Source organism: Eriocheir sinensis, chromosome 29 (genome assembly GCF_024679095.1).
Source record: "Eriocheir sinensis breed Jianghai 21 chromosome 29, ASM2467909v1, whole genome shotgun sequence".
NCBI classification, from domain to species: Eukaryota; Metazoa; Arthropoda; class Malacostraca; order Decapoda; family Varunidae; genus Eriocheir; species Eriocheir sinensis.
This window is the reverse complement of record NC_066537.1, coordinates 938,238-965,287: the sequence shown is the minus strand read 5'-3', so window position 1 is coordinate 965,287 and position 27,050 is coordinate 938,238. Positions and strand designations below refer to the sequence as shown.

At 43.0% G+C, this 27,050-nt stretch overlaps 1 protein-coding gene and 1 long non-coding RNA gene across 10 annotated transcripts in view; one reads left to right on the top strand and one right to left on the bottom strand.

The window, feature by feature from the left end:
• LOC127004760 (major facilitator superfamily domain-containing protein 10-like) overlaps nucleotides 1-23,489 on the top strand; it is a 33,202-nt gene extending 9,713 nt beyond the window's left edge. For 2 of the 4 annotated variants that reach the window (XR_007757972.1, XR_007757970.1), the window contains exons 4-12: nucleotides 2,897-3,000; nucleotides 3,842-4,000; nucleotides 4,799-4,972; nucleotides 5,452-5,557; nucleotides 5,953-6,173; nucleotides 6,921-7,011; nucleotides 7,723-7,848; nucleotides 19,928-20,136; nucleotides 21,536-23,489. Coding sequence is in view for 1 of the 4 variants with exons in the window: in XM_050872869.1 (XP_050728826.1) it covers nucleotides 2,897-3,000; nucleotides 3,842-4,000; nucleotides 4,799-4,972; nucleotides 5,452-5,557; nucleotides 5,953-6,173; nucleotides 6,921-7,011; nucleotides 7,723-7,848; nucleotides 19,928-20,013 (1,067 nt within the window). In the remaining 3 variants the exon portion in view is untranslated. Of the gene's footprint in view, nucleotides 1-2,896; nucleotides 3,001-3,841; nucleotides 4,001-4,798; nucleotides 4,973-5,451; nucleotides 5,558-5,952; nucleotides 6,174-6,920; nucleotides 7,012-7,722; nucleotides 7,849-19,927; nucleotides 20,665-21,535 lie in introns of those variants that run through there. The other 2 variants (XR_007757973.1, XM_050872869.1) reach the window with 2 other exon arrangements.
• Nucleotides 20,443-21,542, bottom strand: LOC127004762 (uncharacterized). 6 transcript variants are annotated; one of them, XR_007757979.1, is made up of 3 exons: nucleotides 20,849-21,542; nucleotides 20,668-20,766; nucleotides 20,443-20,585 (listed from the first exon to the last, which is right to left on the bottom strand). It is a non-coding gene; the product is annotated as an uncharacterized LOC127004762 (long non-coding RNA). The 6 variants fall into 6 exon arrangements; XR_007757978.1 differs by having other exon boundaries at nucleotides 20,750-20,766; XR_007757977.1 differs by having other exon boundaries at nucleotides 20,668-20,684.
• Nucleotides 23,490-27,050: the final 3,561 nt, after the last annotated feature.

Here is a 27,050-nt window from a genome sequence, read left to right as displayed (position 1 = left end):
AAAAGGAATGCCAGGGAAGGAAATGGAAAAGGAATGCCAGGGAAGGGAAGGTTAAGGAATGCCAGGGAAGGAAATGAAAAAGGAATGCCAGGGAAGGAAGGGAAGGAAATGGAAAAGGAATGCCAGGGAAGGAAATGAAAAAGGAATGCCAGGGAAGGAAGGGAAGGAAATGGAAAAGGAATGCCAGGGAAGGGAAGGTTAAGGAATGCCAAGGAAGGAAGGGAAGGTTAAGGAACGCCAGGGAAGGAAGGGAAGGTGAGAGAAGAGGATGAAGGGTTGATTGTTTTATGTACATTTTGTTATTTCTTGTCCTTTGTTTTATTGTTTTATTTTTTTGCCATAGAATTGGGTGACTGGTGAGTGTGCGTGTGCGTTTGTGGGTTGTTACTTGTCAGAAATTCTTGTTGAAAGTCCACCGCCTTCACATTTTTTTTTTCTTTCTTCATATACTTCAGTCGGTCAGTGATTTTTTTTTTTTTTTTTTACAGCTAAGGAGACAGCTCAAGGGCGCAAAGAAAAAAAAAGAAAAAATGGCCCGCTACTCACTACTCCCGAACAGAGGTTAAAGGAGTGTCCAAAATCAGAGGTTAATTTCGGGAGGAGAGGTGTCCTGATACCCTCCTCTTGAAAGTTTGGTACAGAATAGGAGGCTCATCCGGTATGGTTCTCAGTTTATTTTCATTGTATTATGCAGGAAGCCGGGCAGGCCAGGGGTTAAGAAGAGTCATGGGGTTGCCTGTGCGTGTATTTACCTAGTTTACCTAGTTGTAGTTTTACTGGGCCTGGGCTTACGCTCGTGTGGTCCTGTCTCCATATCTGTGTTTGTCCAGCTTTTCTTTAACCTGGTAGCAGCGATGGGCCAAATTTGTGGCTTTACCGTGTAGCAGTGATGGGCCAGATTTGTGGCTTTACCGTGTAGCAGTGATGGGCCAAATTTGTGGCTTTACCGTGTAGCAGTGATGGGCCAAATTTGTGGCTTTACATTGTAGCAGTGATGGGCCAAATTTGTGGCTTTACCATGTAGCAGCGATGGGCCAAATTTGTGGCTTTACCGTGTAGCAGTGATGGGCCAAATTTGTGGCTTTACCATGTAGCAGTGATGGGCCAAATTTGTGGCTTTACTGTGTAGCAGTGATGGGCCAAATTTGTGGCTTTACCGTGTAGCAGTGATGGGCCAAATTTGTGGCTTTACCGTGTAGCAGTGATGGGCCAAATTTGTGGCTTTACCATGTAGCAGTGATGGGCCAAATTTGTGGCTTTACCATGTAGCAGTGATGGGCCAAATTTGTGGCTTTACCGTGTAGCAGTGATGGGCCAAATTTGTGGCTTTACCTTGTAGCAGTGATGGGCCAAATTTGTGGTTTTACCGTGTAGCAGTGATGGGCCAAATTTGTGGCTTTACCATGTAGCAGTGATGGGCCAAATTTGTGGCTTTACCATAGCAGTGATGGGCCAAATTTGTGGCTTTACCGTGTAGCAGTGATGGGCCAAATTTGTGCCATGATTTAAACCCCCCAAAATAGATGATAATAAATTGATCACAAATGCTTTGATATATATTATGAAATGGTTTGTGTGAGGGGTGATTTTTTCTCATTATTCTCGCTTAGAGGGACCATTAAGAAACATGATCCCCGCTGCTACCGGGGTAAAGTTGTGAACACTCTTCACCAATACTACATCCTCACTTAGTCTGTGTGTGTGTGTGTGTGTGTACCTAGTTTACCTAATTGTGATCTATACAGAAATTGAATTATGTTTGTAGGATCTCTTCTTCAAGTCTGAACTTTGTCTTTGAATTCATTTAAGTCTCTGTGTCTGTGTGAAAAACTGTATTTCTTTTTATCTTTCAATCATCTCGTCTTTCTGTCGTTTGTTCCATATCCGCTCATCAGTCCTCCCTCCCACATGAACAAATCTCCGCTATCACTTCTCTCTCTCCCCTTCTTCACTCAGACGCCTCTCCAGCCACTCTGCTCCTTGTCGTCCTGCATTCACAGTCTCAGTCGCTCCCTTGCCGTCTCACCTTTTTTTTTTTACAGCGAAGGAGACAGATCAAGGGCTTAAAAAAGAAAAAGACAACAATAATGAAAAAAAAGCCTGCTACTTACTGCCCCTAAAAAGATTGGAAAGGAGTGGCCGAAAGAGAAGTCAATTTCGGGAGGAGAGTCAGTTTCTTTGTTTGTCTTCATCCACATTCTCAGTCACTCCCTTTCCTTCTCTCCACTCTTCCTGTTCCTTGTTGTCCTTCATCCACATTCTCAGTCACTCCCTTTCCTTCTCTCCACTCTTCCTGTTCCTTGTTGTCCTTCATCCACATTCTCAGTCACTCCCTTTCCTTCTCTCCACTCTTCTTGTTCCTTGTTTTCCTTCATCCACATTCTCAGTCATTCCCTTTCCTTCTCTCACCCCCTCTTGTACCATGTTTTCCTTCATCCACATTCTCAGTCACTCCCTTTCCTTCTCTCACCCCCTCTTGTACCATGTTTTCCTTCATCCACATTCTCAGTCATTCCCTTTCCTTCTTTCAGCTCTTCCTCTACAACACACATCCACACCCATCCGGCAGTACTCAGCGCCTTAACCTGGTCTTCATATCCTCAGGCTTGTTGGGCTCCCTCTTCTGGCTGGTGCAGTTCCTCTTCTCTCCCCTCACCACATTCTCAATCATTCCCTTTCCTTCTTTCAGCTCTTCCTCTACAACACACATCCACACCCTGAGGAGAGCTGGCAGTACTCAGCGCCATAACCTGGTCTTTGTTTGTGTATCTTAGGAAGTCCATATAAGATAGCAGGGGACGAACCAGTAGGTTTTAGGGAATTAGCCTGTGAAGTGGTGATAACATTGAGAAATACTAATTTGTTTATAAATCTAACTACTTCTTCATTCCCTCAGGCTTGTTGGGCTCCCTGTTCTGGCTGGTGCAGTTCCTCTCCTCTCCCCTCACCCATGCTCTCTCGGATGTCTACGGCAGGAAGCCCATGTTCCTCGTCATCTTGGTTAGTGTTCTGTGTGTTTTTATAATGTTTCTACCATGTTGTTTTTTTGTGTGTGTGTGTTTTGGATGCTCATTTGAATCAGTGATGAATTCTTGTGTTAATGGCTGGAGTGTGTTGTGTTTTCTTCATGGTGATTCTGGTATGTTTTTATTTTTTAGATCTTCATTTGAAATGGGGCGTGTTCATCCTCTCTGTTGTTCCTCTTCTTTTTCTTCTTCTTCAGCTCCTTCTCATTTATGTAATTTATTATTTTTGTAGTTCTTCATTGTTGTTCTTCATTTACTTCTTCAATTTGTCATTTTTTTTCTTTCTCTTTTTCTTCTTCAGCTCCTTCTTATTTATGTAATTTATTATTTTTGTAGTTCTTCATTGTTGTTTTTCATTTACTTCTTCAACTTGTTATATTTTTTTCTTTCTCTTTTTCTTCTTCTTCAGCTCTTTCTCATTTATGTAATTTATTATTTTTGTAGTTCTTCATTGTTGTTTTTCATTTACTTCTTCAACTCGTCATTTTGTTTCCTTCTCTTTTTCTTTTTCAGCTTCCTTGTATTTTGATTTCCCTGTCAGTCTTCTTGCTACTCTCCTTTATCCTATGAAGAGCACACACAGGCTGGCATCATAAGACACTTCTCTGTTCACATCAACTATTTCTAAAGGTCAAAGAGGGCATCAGTCGGGTTATAATCAGTGTTTCTTTAGGTTCACGGTACAGAAGGAGGGTCAAACTACCTCCAGGGTCATAAAGCTACTCCTGGCAATGCCCCAAACTCCTACGAAAGCCTTGGTGAACTTGGGCGACAAAATGTTTAGTAATACGATCCACCCCCTGTCGTCCCTGTAGGTGGGTAAGGCTGTCTCCTATGGGCTCTGGGCGGCTGCTAGCACCTTCAGCCTGTTTGTTGTGGCGTGCATCATCGGCAGCGCGGCGAAGGGGAGCATGAGTCTGGGCTACTCCATCGTGGGCGACACGACGGACACGCATGCCAGGGCCAGGGGCAGGGTGAGCCGCATCTGTGTGTTCGTTTGTTGCTGTTTGGGGTTGGGGCATTGTGATTCTTGGCCTGTTTTTAATTTTTGTCTTTTTATGTTTGAGTGTTTTTGTTATTGCATAAATTAAAGGTTTTCCACATTATTCTCTCTCTCTCTCTCTCTCTCTCTGTAGCCCTTATCACTTCTGCCTTTTCTTCTTCCTCCTTCCCTCCCTCCTATTCCTCTCCTCTCTCCCTCCTCCTCCTCTTCCTCTCTTTTCCAGCCTCCTCCTCATCAACTCTTTTCCCTCTCTCTCTCTCTCTCTCTCTCTCTCTCTCTCTCTCTCTCTCTCACCCTTATCCCATCTCCCTTCCCTCCTTCCCTTCTTCCAATTCCTCTCCTCTCTCCCTCCTCCTCTTCCTCTCTTTTCCTTCTCTCTCCAGCCCTTATCGCCTCTCCCTTCCCTTCCCTTCCCTTCTCTCTCCCTCTTTTCCTCACTCACCTCTCCTTTTCCTCCCTCTCCCCTCCCTTCTCTTTCCTTGTAGCCTTCAACAACTCCCTCCTTACCTCTCCCTCTTCCTCCCTTCCCTCTCTCCTTGTACCTCTTTCTTTCCCTCTCCCTTTTCTTCTCTCCTCACTATCTTTCCCTGCTTCCCTCCCTACTTCTCCCTTTTATCTCTCCCTTCCCCTCCCTCTCTGCCTTACCTCTCCCCTCTTTCTCACGACCTCTCCCTCCCCATCTCTCTTCTGTTCCCCTCCCTTCTACCTCCCTTTTCCTCCCCCTCCCTTTCCTTCTTCCTTCTCACGCCCTCTCCCTCCCCCCTCCCAGGCCGTGGTGGGTGTGGCGTACAACATTGGGTTCACCCTTGGCCCCGTGGTGGGTGCTGCGTTCTCCAGGTGGGGCGACTTGGGCTGGTTTCCCGCCTCCGCCCTCTACGCGCTCGCCCTGACCGTCACCAACATCACCTTCTTCACTGCCTTCTTCAGGGAGACGCTGCCGCAGGTGGGCGTTGTTGTTGTCATTGTTGTTTCTGTGTTTTGCTGCTGTTTTTCATTCTGTCTTCTTCTTCTTCTTCGTCCTTTTCCTTGTGTGTGTGTGTGTGTGTGTGTGTGTGTGTGCTTATTCCTCTTTATCTTGCTTTCTCATTTCCTTGTTTGTTTTGTTTCCGTCATCCCGTTCTTCCTTCCCTATATTTTCCTTTTAAACTTTCTTAATTTCTTTTTTAAGTGTTATATTGCTTTCCTTCGGGTCCGTTTATTTTTCGTTCCGTGGATGAATTCCTTTATTTTCATTTTAAACTTTCCTCCCTCTGCATTTCTATTGTTATCAGATTTCTCTATGCCTCTGTTTATCTTGTTCCTTGTCCTGTGCACCCTTCCTCCCTTTGTACACATCATCTAGTGTTATTATTATTATTATTTTTGTGAGTTCCACCTGTGTTTGTGTGCCGTCATATCCCGTTCCCTGCTGCTGCATCCCAGAACAAGCGTCGACCCAGCCTTGCCGCCGGTGTGTGCGAGGCGTGGAAGTTTATCAATCCCAGGGCTGTCTTCTCCTTCAGCTCTCTCGAGGGGTTCAGCAAGGAAGGTGTGTGTCTTGCTCTGATGTGTGTGTGTGTGTGTGTGTGTGTGTGTGTGTGTGTGTCTCTTGCAGGTGTGTGTGATGCAAGGCCTTTTTTTTCTTTCTTTGCTGTAATAATAAAATAAATGTATGTATGTGTATTTGTGTGTGTGTGAGTGTGTGTGTGTGAGTGTGTGTGTGTGTGTGTGTGTGTGTCCCTTCTCTTTCTCCTTTCTATGACATTTTAAACAACTACTTAATTATTCAAACAGTTCGTGTCTCGTAGATGTGTGATGCTGTGTGTTTGTGCGAGTGTCCATATCCTTAAAAAACAAAAGAAAACAAAAGAAAGAAATCTATACGAAGCTAATTAGTATATGAACCTTACTTACACCGTTCAATCTCTCTCCTTTACGCAACAGAGAGGAATAGATTGCTGCAATTCGTGTGGTTCTTCTTCCTGTTCGCGTCCCTTCAGTCGGGCCTTGAGTTCACGCTGCCCTTCATGACGCACCACAAGCACGGCTACGACTCCTTGGCGCAGGGATACATGCTGTCTCTCCTCTACCTGGTCAAGTCCCTCACGCCGGACCGCCTCCTGCTCTTCCGTCTTGCAGACTCGAAGAAGGCCCTGGCTCATGTGGTACGCTGACGAGGAAGGGGATGTCGTTAGCTTTTTGGGTTCTATGGTTGATTGGTTGGGGGTAGAGGGATGGGGTATCTGGTTGACTGGTTGGTGGTAGAGGGATGGGTTTTCTGGTTGAGTGGTTGGTGTTAGAGGGATGGGTTTTCTGGTTGAGTGGTTGGTGTTAGAGGGATGGGTTGAGTGGTTGGTGTTAGAGGGATGGGATAGTGTGGTGTGGTAGGGAATGGTTGTAGTTTGTGTAGTATTTGTTTGTTCATTCTCCGTTCCTTTCTTTTGTTTATATTTTCTGATGATGAGTTTTTTTCTTTGGGGGGGGCGGGGGGAGTGTATCATTAATTATCCTGGCTATTTTTTCCCCTTGTATCCTTCATTCATTCTTTCATTCTTTTCTTTTATAATATTTTCTGCTGACAAGTTGTTTTTTTCATTTTCATTTTTTTTGGGAGAAGTGTATCATTAATTATCCTGCCTATTTTTTTCCCTGGTTGTATCCTTCATTTATTCGCTGTTCTTTTCTTTTATAACATTTTCTGCCGATGAGTTGTTTTTTGTTTTATTTTATTTTATTTATTATTTTTTGTTTGTTTGTTTGAGGTGAGTGTATTATTATTGAGCTGCCTATTTTTTTCCCTCTTGTATCCTTCATTCATTCTTTTCTTTCATTATAATTTCTGCTGACGAGGTGTTTTTTTTCTCTTTTTTTTCCTTCTGCTTCTTTTTATCCTTGTCTCGTCTCCTCTGCAGGCGCTGGTGATGATGGTTCCGGCCTTCATCCTCATAGGGGTCGGCAAGACCAGCGTCGACCTGTACTTTGGCCTCACACTCTACGCCATTGGTGAGTGACAGCTGTGTGAGTTCAGAATGAGTTAATGAGAAGAAAATTGCAATGTGCTGATGTCAAGGGTGATATGGTTTTATAAATGTAAAGTTTAGGGCGTATAGTATTGTATGAATTCCTTTATTTTCTTTTTAAACTATCTTCCCTCTGCATTTTTTTTTATTGTTATCAGTTTTCTTAATGTCCCTGTTTATCTTGTTCCTTATCCTGTTTACCCTTCCTCCCTTTGTGTAGACCTTCAAGTGGTATTATTATTTATTTGTGTGTTCCATTTGTGCTTGTGTCATGTCCCGTTCCCTCGTGTGTCCCAGAGCACATAGTATAGCTGTGTACAGCCTCAGTGCTCATCTCTGTTACACTGGCGTGGGAAATAACCCATCACCCCGGGACACAGGGCCAGTGTGACATCTGGGTTACCACAGTGTAGCTTCTCCAGGTGTCCCCAAGTACACATTTATCCACCAGCCACAAAGGGAGGATCGACAACTGGCTGGACCGATATTTGAACCCAGGCCCACAGATTCATAGCCAGGCACACTAACCACTGCACCACACACACACGCACACACACACACACACACACACACACACACACACACACACACACACACATATCAATATTGCCCAACCCCATAAGGGAAAAATAAGGATGTTAAACAAGAAGTTGACACACACCACACAGCCATCTCACTCCTCCTCACCCCCCAGGCTCCTCCCTCATGGAGACGTGCCTCCAGGAGTTGTCCCCCCTCAACTTGTCACTTGTGGACGTGCAGAAGATCTCCTCACTCACGTTGCTGGGCAGGGCATGCGGGACCTTCGTGATGGCTGCAGGTGGGTGACGGATGCTTTGAGAGTTCTTTTATTTATTTATTTTATTTTTTTACAACAAAGGAGGCAGCTCAAGGGCATAAAAAAAGAAAACAATAATAAAAAAAAAGCCCGCTTCTCGCTGCTCCCAAAAAAGAATTAAAAGAGGTGGCCGAAAGAAAGATCAATTTCGGGAGGAGAGGTGTCCTGATACCCTCCTCTTGAAAGAGTTCAAGTCGTAGGCAGGAGGAAATACAGATGAAGGAAGATTGTTCCAGAGTTTACCAGCGTGAGGGATGAAAGAGTGAAGATGCTGGTTAACTCTTGCATAAGGGGTTTGGACAGTGTAGGGATGAGCATGAGTAGAAAGTCGTGTACAGCGGGGCCGCGGGAGGGGGGGAGGCATGCAGTTAGCAAGTTCAGAAGAGCAGTCAGTGTGGAAATATCGATAGAAGATAGAAAGAGAGGCAACATCGCGGCGGAATTTAAGAGGTAGAAGGCTATCAGTAGGAGGAAGAGAGCTGATGAGACGAAGAGCCTTAGCCTCCACTCTGTCCAGAAGAGCTGTGTGAGTGGAGCCTCCCCACACATGAGGAAGATTGTATCGAGTTGATAGGTGGAGAAATTGAGTTTTTGAGGCATTGAAGGACACAAGGTTCCTTCTGCCCCAATCGGAAATGATAGCAAGGTCTGAGGTTAAGCGTTCTGAGGCCTCCAGTCTGGAGTCATGTACTTCCTGTTGTGATGGTCTTCTATTGAAAGAAGTTCAATAAAATGGTGGAACTTTATTTATTTATTTATTCATGTCCCAGAGCTGTTTTGGTAGAGGATGTACAGTTGAGTTGCGTATGACAGGGTTAATTGGTTCTCAGTAACAGCCGCGTCACAGGAATAACTAAAGCTGTGGAGAAAATGCAATTTGGTTCTGGCCATTTTGCCTCACCCACAATTTTTTTTTTTTTTTTTTTTTTTTTTTTTTCGTTATAGCTCGAGTACACCGGTAGGCATTATCTGCCTTTTGATGTTGTTCAGTCCGACCCCACGCTCACCACCTTGTTCACTCGGCCACCGCCAACACCCAATTTTTGTATGTATGGAGAAAATACAATTTGGTACTGGGTAGTTGCCATTTTATCCCACCTGCGTTCACATACAGGGAAAATTCATTGTTTCCCGCCTATCACTCTCTCAATCCTTCTGACGACGTCCAGTGTCTGCTTGTACGTCAGCGGGTGAATCTTGCCCGTGGGTTTCCCAGCAGGCTTGCAAGCCATTGTGCAGCACGTGCATGGTAAGCGAGCCGACTCCTTGCTGTGCGAGGGCCGGGGGGTTAACTAGATGTGTACTCGTCAGGTCGGGACCCGCCGTGCCGCCGCCACATTCCACTCAAAAACCGCCCAATCCCGCCGAACAATTTACTTTCCCTGCCAACCTGAAATCGACAAAAATATTATTTGGCACGCATATTAATGCAATAATTAGTGATGACCAACCACTTTCAAAGATCTCTCTCTCTCTCTCTCTCTCTCTCTCTCTCTCTCTCTCTCTCTCTCTCGTTAGTTTCTTTATACGTACACAGCGTCTCTGATTTCTTCCCTTTTGGACTGGGCAGCGAGAAAGACAAGAAAAGGATTGAAAGGCTCTGGGAGCACTGGCCAATTTAGACTTTTAAAAGCCAGTTTGCCAGCAGGCTGATGTGCAGAAGCGGCGCCTGCTGTAGATTTTAGTTGGCTAGTTAGCCAGATCACTTTCGTTTTTGCCTGCCAGAATAGACAGTTGGGCCAGGTCCACTTTACATGAAAAAATGAGCAAAGGAGGGGGAAAAGATTGATGGGAAGATTTACAGAGCGGTCGGGGAGCACGCCATGACTGTGACTCGGAATTTGAGTGAGGGCCACGGCAGCCAACTGCGAACGTTCTTGTCTACATCTATATATTTTGACCCTATGATCATTCTGATTGTGAGGATAATTAATTTTGTAACTTACAGAATACAGAAATGTGCGGAGAGAGAGAGAGAGAGAGAGAGAGAGAGAGAGATTTATAGATTTAGAAAATCAGACCACACAGACCCCATGGTCCAGACTTGGTGGTCTGTCCTTAAACCTAAGTGATTTTACATTAATCAGAAGACTCCAAAACGTTGCATTTCTACTCTAGTTGATATTAAGTTGAAGGAAGTGACGGTCGAGCTTATTTTTGAAGGAGTCAATCGTGTTACACTGGACCACTGATGGTGGAAGCTTATTCCATTCTCAGACTTTTCTAACGTTGGTGAAGAAAATTTGGTGCAATCTGAATTTACTTGTCTACATCTGAGTTTTACGCCATTGTTCCTCGTCGCAGTCTGTCATCGATCATAAACAATGTTGATCTGTCTACATTCGTGAAACCATTAAGTATTTTAAAACATTCGATCAATTTTCCTCGGAGGCGACGTTTCTCAAGAGAGAACATGTTAAGGATAGAAAGCCTTTCTTCGTAGGATTTGTTGCGCAAGGAAGGGATCATTTTTTCTTGCCCGACGCTGAACACCTTCTAATTTAGCAATATCCTTAGCATGGTGGGGGACCAAAACTGTACCGCATATTCCAAGTGGGGTCTGACTAAACTGTTGTAGAGCGAGTATTACATCTTTATTCTTGAATACAAAGTTTCTTTTAATGAAGCCCAACATTCTGTTCGCTTTATTTGCTGCATCGATGCATTGCTGTGAGAATTTGAGGTTTGACGCGATTTTGACCCCAAGTCTTTGGCGCATTGAGCGCTTTGAGTTTAACGCCGCGCATTTCAGATTCGAACTTCTTATTCCTCGTTCCAACTTGAAGGACCTGGCACTTGTCTACGTTAAAGGGCATCTCCCATCTATCCGACCAAGCTGAAATTTTGTGCAAATCCTCTTGGAGGCTTTGCCTGTCTTCGTCAGTGAGAACCGAGTTACCAATCTTTGTGTCGTCTGCAAATTTACTAATGCGGTTATTGAGTCCAACATCCACGTCGTTGATGTAAATAATGAAGAGCACTGGGCCAAGGACCGAGCCCTGAGGGACGCCACTAGTGACAGGCGCCCACTCTGAGTTAAATCCGTCAATCACTACTCTTTGTTGTCTGTTGCTCAACCAATTAGCGATCCATTGGTTTACTTGACCGTCAATACCTATTTGCTTTAATTTGTAAAGTAATTTATGATGGGGAACTTATCAAACGCTTTCTGGAAATCAAGATAGACTACGTCCAGTGATTTGGTTACGTCATAAACAGTGAAGAGGTCGTTATAAAAGGTTAATAGGTTTGATAGGCAGGATCTTTTGTTTCGGAAGCCATGTTGTGAGTCCCCAATCAATGAGTGGCTTTCAAGGTAACTCACAATTTTGTCTCTAATTATGCCCTCAAGTAGCTTACCTACAACCGAAGTTAGACTAATGGGCCTGTAATTACCTGGTACTTTTTTGTCTCCTTTCTTGAAAATCGGTGTCACGTTAGCCTTTTTCCAATCTGAAGGGACGATGCCTTGTCGCAAGGACATATTGAATACGGTTGTGAGGGAGGAGAGTATTTCGCTCTTCGTTTCTTTCAGCAGAGTTGGATATACTTTGTCAGGTCCAGGACTTTTATTTGTTTTAAGTGAATGGAGAGCTTTAAGGACTTCATCGGTTGTTATTTCAAAATTAGGCAATGCATGCTCGAGAGAGAGAGAGAGAGAGAGAGAGAGAGAGAGAGAGAGAGAGAAACGGGATAGAAATCCTCCCAAAACCAACCCAACCGCCACCATGAGATTTTCCCCCTTGGTAAAAAATCCAACCTGGCAACTCTGCGCTTGTTTGGCCAGGGGAGACCACGAACCGCGTCATAGATGGTTTTAGCCGCGTGATCTGAAGATACGGTTCTGAAATCATACCACGTCATAGGAAACCGCGCCTCATAAATCCGTGTCATACGCGACTTGACTGTAATTTTAATTTTTAATTTTTTCATGCAACTCACCCCCCCAAAAAACAATTACCACTCTATTTCCTTTTTTTTTTTAATTTTTTTATTTTTTTAAATATCTTATGAAAGTATCACTGATACAGACCAATCATCATTGTTGTTTAACATCCATATTTTCCCATTCAAGGTGGGGTTGGACGGGCGATGACTCCTCCACATCTGTTGATCTTGTGCCGTATATTCCTCTATTCCTTATATATTCATATCCTCCATCACACATCTGCTCCACTTTTTCTTAGGCCTTCCCACTGGCCGTCGTCCCTCAACTCTCAACTCCTCCACCTCATTTAACACGCCCCCCTCTGTCCTCTTCACATGTCCAAACCATCTCAATCTTCTCTGCCTCAATTTAACACAAAGGTCCTCAACCCCACACATCTCCGCCACTTCACTGCTTGACCTTCCATCCTGCCACCTCACTCCTGCCATGTATCTCAGCATCCTGCAATCACAACTGCACAGAACATCCATCAGTCTGCTCGTCAGTGCCCATGTTTCTGCTCCATACAAAAGAACACTTCTCACACAGACCTCGTAAACCCTTCCTCTGCTCCTCAATCCTATGTTGCGGTCACTAATAGACTGGCTATTTCTCGCCATCTATCCCATGCAGCTGCTACCCTCGCTCTCACTGCTCTCTCCACTCCTGCTTCACAGTCCAACACATCTCCCAGGCAGCAGAACTGCTGTACTTCCTCCAACACTCCTCCGTCCACCACCAGCCCGGCATCCTCGTCATCATCACTTCCATCACCATCACCCCCCTCCCTCACACATCCTGGACGTACAAATTTCTGTACCCCTTGCAGATTTCTCAGACCTGAGCATCATTGATGACACTGTTGTGGCCCGCTGATGGGCTCTCAAAGAGATTTAACACAAATTTGTACTTGCGACAAATGACTTAATATTCTGGTACTTCAAGAGTATTTGAAGGAGCTCGTAGTTGGGGTGATGAAACGTTGTCGCTTTTTTTTAATTATTCTAATCTATCTTAATACTACAAGAAACAAGAATGTTATAAAAACAAGTCAGTAAGACTCAATGAGTCTTCAGGCTTCGCTCACTGCCGTTAAGGGACGCGTATTGTCCTGCTTCAATACTGGTTACAATTCTGAACATTTCCTATTATAAATACACTGGATATATATATTCTTATATACTAGATAGGGCCACTATACACAATGGACTAGTGCGCTTTCCTTTCTGGTACAACACTTCACTTTCTACTCACGACAGCATAGATGAACACACGACACATGTGTCAAGAAAAGAGAGGGACACGTGAGTGTCGGTCAGAATTATTTCTAGTTCTGCCTCGAGTATGCCGAGGGAAACCCTTATATGGGTGATTGTCTATGTCACTATACGTCATTACTACGTCATAACTGTTGTTTTTACACATAAGGCTTTTGCACCGAGGGTGCACCCCTAACCCTATGATAGGTTACATCCTTTATGGTTATAGTACATAAGAGTGAATATTCATGAGTAGTGTTATTCTACATGGCTTCCGTTTACATGATTATCGTCCTTATAACTGTGGCGTGGTGCTGTCGTTGGGTGAAGTGGATGGTTTCAGGAAGCCGGCAGAGCGCCGGCTGTATGGTGGCTTGGGACGCCCCTTTTTACTTAATGTGTTTTTCGATAATGATTTGTTCTTCACACTGTTGCCTCGCTGTGCTGTGTTCTTCAAATTGTTCTTATTATTAAATGAATTCTAACATTCTACGTCGCTTTCTTCCTCTTTATTTATTTGTGATGCTCGTACTGGGTCAGGTGATGTTACTGTGTCTGTGTTGGTAGATGCATTGCCCTGCAGGGCACCACAACACCATTTATTACACTCAGTACACAACACAGAGTTTGCTCCCACTCCTCCTCCACAGCATCCACATGGCCATTTTCCTGACGGAATCCTTTCTCTTGCCTTATTTCCAGTCACCATCAATTTTGTCTTCTACATGTTTATTTTTAATCCCCTCTGCTCCATTTCTTCCTTCCATCTGTTAAACATGTCAGTCACTCCTTCCTTTGATTCTGCTGTCAACACCAGATCACCAGTGTACAGCAGCTCCCATGGGCCGTCTCCTCTTGTCAATTTAGTAGCCTCTTCCATCACTGTGATAAAGAGTAGTGGACAAAGAGTGCACTCCTACTCTTATGTCAAAAGCCTCTGATGTTCCTGCTACTGTTTTCACCTTTGACCTCGATTCCACACACAGAGACATAACTGCGGCCACGAGCCTGTCTGGCACTTTTTGCCTCCTCAGTGCCCACTCAATCGCTCTCCTCAGCACTCGGTTGAAAGCCTTCTCCAGGTCCACAAAGACATGATATAGTTTTTGCTTCTTTTCACTAAACTTTTCCTGTATTTGCCTCATAATAAAGATTGCATCTGTTGTCGACCTTCCTGGACTAAAGCCAAACTGCTGACCATCCACTTTTATAGTTTCCTTAAGCTCTCCTCCAACACCTTTTCAAACAACTTCATTCCATGCTCCAATAGTCTAATTCCTCTATACTTTTCACACTCCAAAGCATCTCCCTTCCCTTTGTAAATTGGCACAGTCACACTGTTTTTCCAATCTTCGGGAATCTCTCCCTCGTCGACAGTGCTTCTAAATACTCGCGTCAGCTCTCCTGTAATACTTGCTCTTTTTAGCAAGTCACTTGTCACTCCTGTTGGACCTAGCGCTTTTCTACTTTTCATTCCTTTTATTGCTCTCTTCACTTCTTTCTCTGAGATCTCTTCTATCAGCCCTTCCACTACACCCATCTCTTCCAGATTGTGCTCATTTTCCTCATTTAACAGATCTTCAAAGTAACCTCTCCACCTCTCTAGTGTCTCCTCTTTCTGTATCTTGATAACTCCTCTTTTGTCCTTTATATACTTTGCTCCAATTACATCTTTTCTCTCTTTCTTCGTTTGTTTTGCAATTCTAAACATTTCTTTCTGCTTCTCACTACTGTTCAGTTCTTCACTCCAGCTTTCCCTCCTCACTCTGGCTACTTCCCTTTTTGCTTGTTTTCCTTTATCTTTATATTCCCTCTTATCTTCTTCATTCCGTGTTCTCTGCCATCTCTTATAAGCTCTTTACCTTTCCCACACCGTCCTCTGCACTGCTTCATTCCACCACCATGTTTCTCTTTGTATTCTTTTATGTCCAGTGGTTTCACCACAAACTTCCTTTGCAGCCTCCAGAATATTTTCACTCGGTTGTTTCCGGCCTCCTCTGTTTATATTATTTTTCTGCCGCACCTTTACTTTAAATTGTCTTCTCGTTTCCTCGTCCTTCAGTTTCCACTCTTTTATTTTCTTGTTGGCTCTGTCTTTTCTTTCTCTTCATGTTCCTCACTTTAATCTGAACACAGCAGTCGGTGCTGCGTTAAACATGCCTCTCCTGGGATGACCTTACAATCTCTTGCATGTATCCCTATCCTTCCTCAGCAATATGTAATCAATTTGTGTTTCTGCTCCTCCACTCTTGTATGTGATTTTCTTCTCCCTGTCCTTCTTAAACATGGTGTTTATCACTCTCAGCTCCTAACTCTGACAAAATTCCAGTATCTTTTCTCCTTCCTGATTTCTCCCTCCAAATCCATGCGCTCCCACGACTTCTACGAAACCTCTTCTGTCCTCTCCAGTGTGTCCATTTAGATCTCCAGCAACAAGTAGCACCTCTGAGTCTGGCACTGCTGCCACCTCACCATCTAATACACCCCAGAAAGCTTCCTTTTCTTCTTCCGTCCTTCCAGCTTGTGGTGCATATACTGAAAATATATGCCCAACTTTTTTTCCCATCATAATTTGTATCTTTATTTATTTTTGTTTTTAGTTTATCATGCAAGTAATGTAAATGAAAACTAGTTTATATCTTTTCTTTTGTATTTTGTGTTTTTGTATTAGTTTATGATGCAAAAAATACTCCTACAGACCAGTTCCTTTACACCTTTTTTCTGCACTAGTGTAGTGGCTGACCTGCCTGACTGGCCCCCAACTCACTCCACCAGGGGGCACCTCTTTGGCTGGCCAGTTAACCCGGTGGTAGCTGCTTGGATCATGTTTCTTAAAGGCCCCTCTAAGTGAAAAAAATGAGAAAAATCATCACTCACGCAAACCATTTCATAATATATATCAACACATTTGTGATCAGTTTATGCATCATCTATTTTTGGGGTTTATATCATGGCAAAAATTTGGCCCATCGCTGCTACACAGTAAAGCCACAAATTTGGCCCATTGCTGCTACACAGTAAAGCCACAAATTTGGCCCATTGCTGCTACACAGTAAAGCCACAAATTTGGCCCATTGCTGCTACACAGTAAAGCCACAAATTTGGCCCATTGCTGCTACACAGTAAAGCCACAAATTTGGCCCATTGCTGCTACACAGTAAAGCCACAAATTTGGCCCGTCGCTGCTATCGGGTTAAGGAGTGTCTTTCCCATCCAGCCAGTCATGGGTTTGATCCCTGGCACCAGTAAAACCCTTTCTAGGTCTGGATTAATTTCTTGTGTGTTTTGTATTGCACAGAGGTTGTGTGTTGAGCCATATTAATTAAACAGCCTCTGCAACAAGATCTTCACATAATTCTCTTCACTAACCTCACGTACAGAGCTACATTACACATTCCCTCATTCACTCTGCCCAAATCTTTTCATGACTTTGACCACACATAAAAACGCGCCACATCTCATCTTGTAGCATTCCACTAGGATTGCACTGATTGGTCGGTAAGTAATTGGTAATCGGCCTAATCGGCTACTTTGCTGATCAATTGGTAATCGGCCTTTTGAACGATTAATCGGGGCAGATTAGTAAATTTTTTCTCTTTTAAAATACAATGTGCATACACAATATTAATAATGTTAATGTAAGGATGGTGATGTTACCAAAACTCTGATACCTTTCCACAGCATTTATTTCCAACAAGTCATTATGCAGATGTATATTAGGTAATTCAAATTGATATATAAAATTATGATATGAACTGAAGTACTGGTATTTGCTTCAACATTGAAACTAGAAAAAAAATCAACATATTGCTTCATATTACAACCAAGAAAAATTATATACCTATTTCAACTTGCTCAGGACAGTAATTGGGTCCTTCAGTGAACACACCTGCCATCTGGCGGCCCTGCTGGAACTACCGAAAATAAATATGCATGCAGCATACGTTCAAAGAATTTTTCTTACTTCTATTTTTTTTCTATTATTTAGAAATCACATATTTTTCTCATAACTACGGTATAGAGACACCTGATTTACTGGTAGTAGTGTTTGAGAAACGAGGGAATGCAAGACATAGGAAATTTAAACATATATTTTTACCTTATAAACAATCGTCACATGCTCTATGGTGTTCCTTTAAAGTCCCATATAGTGAATGTAATATTATAAGATGCTAAAGATGTATGTATTATGATTTAAATTATGAATATTAAATAATTATAATACTCGCTGCCGGCAACACGTACGATATGTTTAGCAGAAGCTTGAAGGAAGAATACATGGAGTGGCCCTCAGCCGGTGCCGCTCTTCACTGTGAGGTGAAGCATGGGGAGAGAACGAGAATGAAAGAAAATGAGGGAGACTCGTTATGAGAGAGAGGCAATGAGAATGTGAGAATGTTCTACCGTTCTATACAGTTGATGAGGTTTCAGGCCCTGCTCTGCTGCTGTGTGAGACAAAGAATGAGAAAGGAAGAATTTGAGGAAGAGAGAGAGAGAGAGAGAGAGAGATTGAAAATGAGGGGGAATAACAATGAGAATGAGAGAGAGGTAATGAGAATAATAATGAGAGAGAGGGAATGAGAATGAGAAAGAGATAATGAGAATTAAAGAATAAGAATAAGAGAGAATGAGAATGAGAGAATGAGAACAGGCCAATGGGTGCCCGTGGGTTGAATCGACTCAGTAACTTGCCCAGGTTTACACTCTTATTTTACATGTTTTGCAAAATAACTGTGTTCATTGTACTTCTGACAGTTCCCAAAGACCTCTACACTCCAGTAATGTGACCTGTTTGTGTGTTAAAGCCAAGAAAGATGAATTACAGATGATTTCCTTGAAGTTTCCACCAAGGAATCATTCGCATTCTTTTGTGTCACTCTTTTTCAAGCTCAGTTTTCTCGCCTCCCATATAATGCTTCACCACAAATATCATTTTGTCTTACCGATGAAACGCCTCTGTGGGCGCAACCAAAGGCAGAGCAAGCCGGCATGAAGGCAAAATGTTGAGGTGTGTGGGTGTCACGCATCCAGCCAGCTGGGCAATGTTATGGGCCAAGACTGCTTCACTCCTGTGACGTCATGCCCTCTCCTTGTATTCTTCCTCCAAGAGCAGCAGTGTAAACACCCTCCTGCGCTCTGATTCGAGGGACATTGGAATGCATCGTGTGGAGGCAGTGGCCTGCCAGCCATAGGAATGTTGAGTGGCAAAATTTTCAACACTACCTTCCACTGCTGATTGTGTGATATTGACAGCATGACACCATGCCAGACTTGTTTGCCTTCTCCCTCATTGCATGAAGGAAATATCTGACAAGAGGCCGCACTGATGCATTCCTATTAACCACGGGATTGAGTGTTAGAGGATATGTCGATGAATGCTCTTAGTTTGCCAACAATAATCATTATAATGACATGAATAATGTACAGCACTCAGATTTTTTCATGTAAACATGATAGTGGGCATTACAACTCTGATAATTTGCTAGTTTGGTACAGAAAAATGTCAATTAAGCCTCGCTGGACCCCAGCACGCCGCAGCGCTTGGCTCTGGCAGCGACTCCAGCAGAGCCACCAGGTGGCAGGTCAGTTTCGTGAAGGACCCAATTGAGCAATATCATTTACCATGCTTGCCATGCATAAGAAAACAAGTTATTGTAATATAATGAAAAGTATAGAACTAGACAAGTGAGTTTTCTCAGTACTTTAAATTAAACACTCTTAAATTGTAATGTAAAAACATTAATTGAGTAATATCCTTCACCATGCCTGCCGTGCATGAGAGTTTTTCCGTTTACCCATCCTGCAAGTGTTAAGTCCGTATTGCATTGTTATGTCTCTACTCAGTACTCACTAGATCGTCCTCACAAAACTTACGTGAAGTCACTGTGATTTAGCCTTTCTGTCTTCCACTTCTCGCTGGAACACCTTCCACCGCTGTAAGAGTTTTTCCGTTTACCCATCCTGCAAGTGTTAAGTCCGTATCGCATTGTTATGTCACTACTTGAGCACTAGATCGTCCCCACAAAACTTATATGAATTTTTAGAAACAATAAGTAGATCACCAGCTTACATAACAAAGGCAACATGCTCACTGAGACACACTGACTGACTGACAGGCAAATGATAGCCTGTGGCGTGGGTCTCACAGACTCTCACCGAGTCTCACCGTACTGGTACTGGACACATTCAGATACAGACTTCGTACGGTAGGCTTATACCATTTTCAGTTTTATCTAATTGAGGGACAACATTCAACTTTTTCATCACTGTAGCTACATAAAGTTATTATTTCATATTAATATGCAGTACTAATCATACTGTGTATTTTGTACTAATAAAAAAAATCAAAACATGCATGTTTTTAGTTTAGAAGTAAGCAAACACAGTGTAATGGACAGTAAATTAGTTGAAGACTTGAGAGATTGATTAACTTTCTGTACACTACCATTTCTAGTAGCATCTAGGATCGAGGAAACTGGCAAATTCTAACATATTAAAACCAGGATGTTTCCACAAAGCAATAAAGGCTAAGTTATAAGTAACAAATTACCAGAAGTATTTGCTCTCCACACAGGAGATGACAGTTGGGCAGTAAACAAAGTTGTAAGCATGAGGGTTACGGTATGTCTTTAACTTTGTGCTACCAGTGTCCAGTAACTAATGAAGATTAATCACATTTACAATTCCTAAATAATCAGCCGATTATTGGTTACCAATTAATCGGTAATCGGTAATCGGCCAAATTGCTTATCGGTGCAACTCAACGTTCCACATTCCTTCACTCGACACAAACCTTTCCACATCTCCATTGCACTAGTCTACCCTGCAAATACCACTAGCACAGCCCCATTGTCACCCCCTCTTCCCTCTGCAGGTTTCTGGTGTCTGGGCGCTGAGGTCTGCTACATGGTCGGGGGGCTGTCCCTGCTGGTGCCTCTCATCATGCTGCGATGTTGCTGAGGCAGCCTGGCGCTCCTCACACACAGAAACACACCACTGCCATGGGAGAAGGCTGGCCAGTCAGCCGTCCACTCATACAGTCACTCGGGCAGTCAGTTATGCATTACTTGAATTCTGTAAAAGGTTGTCTTATTTTTAGTTTTTCACTTTTTATCACCTTTCCTTTTTTTCTCATAATTGTTTTCATCATTAATATTTTCCTCTTCCACATCATCGCTCCGTCCATTCACTTCACATTTCTTGAGTATACTTTCTGCACAAGATTATTCTGTCTTGTCTTATTGTATCATATTATATCTTGTCATAGAGGCTTAACATTCTTTATTGCACAAATTTTTCAACACCTGACCTTACATAAAAAGCTGCATTGTCTCGTCTTTGAAGCTTAATTTTCTTCTCTGCATATATCATTTCACACTCTGGCCCTACATAAGAAAGTGGCATATCTTGTCTTTAGGAATTTCACATTCATTTACATTTCACAAATCCTTCCACAGATCTTGATTTATATAAAAAAAACTTGCATTGTACCGCCTCACAAAGATTTTCACGTTCCTGCACTCCACACAAACCTTTCCATAGTTGTAACCTCCCATACAGAATGTGGACTTTATCTCGTCTTCCAGAGCTCAGTTTCCTTCACTCCACACAAACCTTTCCATTGTTGTAACCTCCCATACAGAACTTGTACTATATCTCGTCTTCCAGAGCTCAGTTTCCTTCACTCCACACAAACCTTTCCATTGTTGTAACCTCCCATACAGAACTTGTACTATATCTCGTCTTCCAGAGCTCAGTTTCCTTCACTCCACACAAACCTTTTCATAGTTGTAACCTCCCATACAGAACTTGTACTTTATCTCGTCTTCCAGAGCTCAGTTTCCTTCACTCCACACAAACCTTTCCATAGTTGTGACCTTCCATAAAGAACTTGTACTATATCTCATCTTTAAGAGCTCAGTTTCCTTCACTCCACACAAACCTTTCCATAGTTGTGACCTTCCATAAAGAACTTGTACTATATCTCATCTTTAAGAGCTCAGTTTCCTTCACTCCACACAAACCTTTCCATAGTTGTGACCTTCCATAAAAAACTTGTACTATATCTCGTCTTCCAGAGCTCAGTTTCCTTCACTCCACACAAACCTTTCCATAGTTGTAACCTCCCATAAAGAACTTGTACTATATCTCATCTTTAAGAGCTCAGTTTCCTTCACTCCACACAAACCTTTCCATAGTTGTGACCTTCCATAAAGAACTTGTACTATATCTCGTCTTCCAGAGCTCAGTTTCCTTCACTCCACTCGAACCTTTTCACTAACCGCTGTCTTCCTCACATGAAGCTCAGCAACCCGACACTATCAGAACCATATTAAACAGCCTCTGCAGCAAGGTCTTCACATAATTCTCTTCACTAACCTTACATACAGATCTTACATTATACATTCCCCCATTCACTCTGCCCAAATCTTTCCACATCTTCAACCACACATAACAACTTGTGCCATATCTCGTCTTGCAGCGTTCCACTTTCCTGCACTCGACACAGATCTCTCCACGTCTCCAACATAAACTTCTGCATCATCTGTGTCTCTGTGGGAGGAAGAAGAGCAGTGGCGTGGTGTTCATATGTGTCTAGGATGGTGCCGGAGACTGTGCTAGGACCAGAGCCATAGGGTAGGAGAGTTTGCCCAGCTTCATCACAGGTGCCATGCTGTTAGGTACCAATAGATCCATGTGAAATGCATGTTGATGGTGACTGTAATGTTTTGTTGTGCTTTGGGTATCATCAGAATCTCAAAGAAGTACCCAGAGAGCCCCCAAAACTATCATATCAGTATCATATTGGCCATGCTGTTAGGTGCCAAAAGATCCATGTGAAATGCATATTGATGGTGACTGTAATGTTTTGTTGTGCTTTGGGTATCATTAGAATCTCAAAGAAGTGCCCAGAGAGCCCCCAAAACTATCATATCAGCATCATATTGGCCATGCTGTAACCAAAAAATCCATGTGAAATTGAAACTGATGGTGGTTGTAATGTTTTCTTTATGGGTTGGGTATTGTCAGGATCAGGAAGCAACACCCAGACAGCCCCCAAAACTATCATATCAGTATCATATTGGCCATGCTGTAACCAAAAAATCCATGTGAAATTGAAATTGATGGTGGTTGTAATGTTTTCTTTATGGGTTGGGTATTGTCAGGATCAGGAAGAAACACCCAGACAGCCCCCAAAACTATCATATCAGTATCATGTTGAGTTTCACGTGGCTCTCTTGGTTACAACATTCAAGAGTTTAAGGTAGATATTCTCAGGCACTGCATATATCGTCACCTTCATAAGCAAACCGCCTAAGTCATTATTTTCTACTTTACAGGAAATAGAAAAAGAACTGTCATCATCTCATTTGGCTTAATATTTAGGCAGAAATGAAAAGGCCAATTCTAGAACACTCAAACCCTGAATGACGAAGGCAACTATACAAAAACGGGCGTCACGTGTTAAGAAAATTGATGTAGACAAAAACCTGGAAATCGCTGAAAAATGACTTAGGCGATTACTTTATGAGGGTGACGATATGTTTTACTTTCATATATATACTTCTCTTTATCTTGTATTTTCACGACTTTTTTGTTCTGCTTCATTTTTCATTTTTGTCTGTGATGAGGATGGCAACTGTCTCCCATTCTGTGGCTCTGGTTAGGAAGGCTAGTGTGTGTATCTCTTGGTCCAGTGTGCCTCTTATGTCCTGGGTTGTGGGAGGGGAGACTGTCATAGATGTAAGTGATGTGGCTGAGAGTTCCTGTGTCTTAGGTCCATATAAATCCGTCCATAAATATATCTGTCTCCCATTAACACTGTTTCCCAAGGCCACAGAGAAGACTGACTGGGTTTTCATGGGTGTTTTTTCCGTCCAAGATGCGGAAGCCGTGTCAAACTATCACCAGCATCATGAAACAGTCCATGAAAACCCAGCAACTTCTTTCAAAGAGGCTTTTCAACAGGCGAACTGAGGCGCCGATGTGTTAAAAAGTCCGGACTTCTGTGTTATATTGGAGATGAATGTGGAGCGTGTAATGAGTGGTTTGTATAATTAGTGACCAATTTATACTGCTGTTTGTTATAGTAGTAATAGACACATGGAAAGAGTGCTAATTTTTCACAGTAAAGAAAGTGTTTATGCTACCTACTGTTGTTACTCCACATGGAGAGAGAAACAGAACAATAGGAAAAGCAATGCAAAGAAAGAAAGACTGTGTTTCAGTGTTGTTATTGCTGTGTAGGGAAGGAATGTATGCAAGAAAACAACTTAGAGAAAAAAGTATTATTGTTATTGTTATTTCACATGGAGAGAAAACAAATCCAAGAAAACAATGCAAAGAAAGTGTCAATGTTCTGCTGCTAAGAAAGTGCTGTTGTTCCGCTGATGTTACTGTACGAAGAACAAAATATTTTGTCACCATAAACAAAAGGGAGTGTTATTGTTCCACTGTTGTCATTATGTAGAGAGAGAACATAATACTGATTTGCAGGGCTGTACCCAGGGGGGGGGGAGGTCGGATGGTCCCCCATCTGCTTTCTGAGATCCACTTTCCGAGAGTCAAAATGAAAAACTGGAACTTTTCTGTTGCACACCTGGAGAACTTATGATTTCCTTTTTATATTTATATGTGTACCACTGAATAACATAATTAATTGTCCTTATATAGTTGATTAACCGCAGAAAAATTCACCCAGAAATGTCAACTTTTCAAAACCCCGAAACCCCCAGACGATTTGGCTCACTGTGCTCCCCACTCCCTGCTGCTCTTCACTTAGTGGAAAAAGGCTCACCCCCCCTTTTACAACTCTGGGTACAGCCCTGGCTTGTCACCTTTATAGACAAACTGCCAGGCCAAATATATATATATATATATATATATATATATATATATATATATATATATATATATATATATATATATATATATATATATATATATATATATATATATATCACACACACACACACACACATATATATTAATATATATTTATATATGTGTGTGTGTGTGTGTGTGTGTGTGTGTGTGTGTAATTCACCCACCCACGACCTGATCACGAGTTGGACTTGAAATCGTTAGCAAGCACCCTCCCGACAAAAGCAAGCTCATTATAGTCGATCTCTGGGTACTGCCGGGACCTTCACACACCACACACCCCATCACCCTTGCTCAAGGGGGCACAATGACCACTCCTTGTCAGCGGAAAAAATCCTGGCCTGAGTGGGGCCCGAACCTCCGCCTGCCAGGCCACAAAGTCTGGTAGTGCAGAGCTTTTAACCACTGAACTATGGAGGAGTGTGTGTGTGTGTGTGTGTGTGTGTGTGTGTGTGTGTGTGTGTGTGTGTGTGTGTGTGTGTATTTACCTAGTTGTAGTTTTACCGGGCCTGGGCTTTACGCTCGTGTGGTCCCGTCTCTGTATCTGCATTTATCCAACTTTTCCTTAAAGCTTTGCACACTCCTCGCCAATACTACATCCTCACTTAGTCTGTTCCAAACCTCTAAGTTTCTTTGCGGGAAGCTATATTTCTTTATGTCTCTCAAGCATCTTCCCTTCCTCAGTTTTGTACCATGTCCTCTTGTGTTCCTGGTGGTAATTTCTTGTTTTGGCAGTAACTCCTCATTGTCTACTTCTTCCATTTTGCTCAATAATTTATAGATTTGTATTAGGTCTCCCCTTTCTCTTCTTTGTTCTAGTGTTGGTAAGTCCATTTCCTTAAGTCTTTCCTTGTATGTCAATCCCTCCAGCTCTGGAACCATTTTTGTTGCCATCCTTTGTATTCTTTCTAGTTTCTGTATGTGTTTCCTCTTATGGGTAGACCACACTGCCTCCGCATATTCCAACTTTGGTCTGATCATAGTGGTAATTAATTTTTTCATCATATCCTTAACCATGTAGTGGAATGCTGTTCCTATATTTCTCACCATGTTGTACGCATCACCGAATATCTGATTAACATGACTCTCTGGCTGTTTGTTATCCTGCATTGTTACTCCCAGGTCTCTCTCCTCATGTACTTTCTTTAATGTTTCACCATCTCCCATTTTATGTGTCCATTTTGGTCTTCCTTCACTTTTTCCCATTTCCATAACATGACATTTCTTCACATTGAATTTCATCTCCCATTCCATACTCCACTTCCAAATCTTGTTTAGGTCTTCTTGCAGAATTTTGCAGTCCTTACTGTTTCTTATATGTCTTAGCAGCTTTGCATCATCTGCAAACAGGCTCATACAACTATTTACTCCCTCTGGCATGTCATTAATATATACTAGGAAAAGTATTGGTGCCAATACCGATCCCTGAGGCACTCCACTCTACAGTTCTCCATTCAGATTTCATGTCCTCAACCACTGTTCTCATCTCTCTTCCCCTTAGGAAGCTTTCCATCCAGTTCTTCATTTTCCCTTTCAATCCTCCTTTATTTTCTAGTTTCCATACATTCTTGTATGTGGAACTTTGTCGAACGCCTTCTTCAGGTAGACGCAATCAACCCATCCGTCCCTTTCCTGTGTTTCATCTGTCACTCTTGAGTAAAAGCTCAGTAAGTTTGTCACACATGAGCGCCCTTTTCTAAAGCCATACTGTTTACTTGTGATTAAATTTTGCTCCTTTAGAAATTGCATCCATTGTTTCTTTATCACTTTCTCATATTTTACATGCTACACTGGTCAATGATACAGGTCTGTAGTTCAGGGGTTGTTCCTTCCTTCCACTTTTGTATACAGGGACCACTTCGGCCCTCCGCTACTCCTTAGGCACTGTACCAGTTGTTATTGAGCATTTAATGATGTCATATATCGGTCCAACCAGCTCATATCTGCATTCTTTCAATATATACCCTGAGACTCCATCCGGTCCTACAGATTTCCTCTCTTCCAGCTCCCCCAACAACTCATATATCTCCTCTTTATTTACTGTGACTTCTCCCATATGAACATTTGTATTGTTTTCTTGTGACTCATTAAATATTGATTCTTTAGTAAAACCTTGCTGGAACTTTTTGTTTAGGAACTCCGCCATGCCTTTGGTATCATCAATTATCACATTCCCGTCGCTCAGTCTTTCAATTGATTCTCTTGGTTTAATCTTTCCATTTATGAATCTATAAAATAGCTGTCTCCTTCTCCCTCCCTCTGTGTGTCTGTCTGTCTCTTTCTCCCTCCCTCTGTCTGTCTGTCTGTCTCCTTCTCCCTCCCTCTGTCTGTCTGTCTGTCTCCTTCTCCCTCCCTCTGTCTGTCTGACTGTCTCCTTCTCCCTCCCTCTGTCTGTCTCCTTCTCCCTCCCTCTGTCTGTCTGTCTGTCTCCTTCTCCCTCCCTCTGTCTGTCTCCTTCTCCCTCCCTCTGTCTGTCTCCTTCTCCCTCCCTCTGTCTGTCTCCTTCTCCCTCCCTCTGTCTGTCTGTCTGTCTCCTTCTCCCTCCCTCTGTCTGTCTGTCTGTCCCCTTCTCCCTCCCTCTGTCTGTCTGTCTGTCCCCTTCTCCCTCCCTCTGTCTGTCTGTCTGTCTCCTTCTCCCTCCCTCTGTCTGTCTGTCTGTCCCCTTCTCCCTCCCTCTGTCTGTCTGTCTGTCCCCTTCTCCCTCCCTCTGTCTGTCTCCTTCTCCCTCCCTCTGTCTGTCTCCTTCTCCCTCCCTCTGTCTGTCTCCTTCTCCCTCCCTCTGTCTGTCTCCTTCTCCCTCCCTCTGTCTGTCTCCTTCTCCCTCCCTCTGTCTGTCTCCTTCTCCCTCCCTCTGTCTGTCTGTCTGTCTCCTTCTCCCTCCCTCTGTCTGTCTGTCTGTCTCCTTCTCCCTCCCTCTGTCTGTCTCCTTCTCCCTCCCTCTGTCTGTCTCCTTCTCCCTCCCTCTGTCTGTCTGTCTGTCCCCTTCTCCCTCCCTCTGTCTGTCTGTCTGTCCCCTTCTCCCTCCCTCTGTCTGTCTCTGTCCCCTTCTCCCTCCCTCTGTCTGTCTGTCTGTCCCCTTCTCCCTCCCTCTGTCTGTCTGTCTGTCTCCTTCT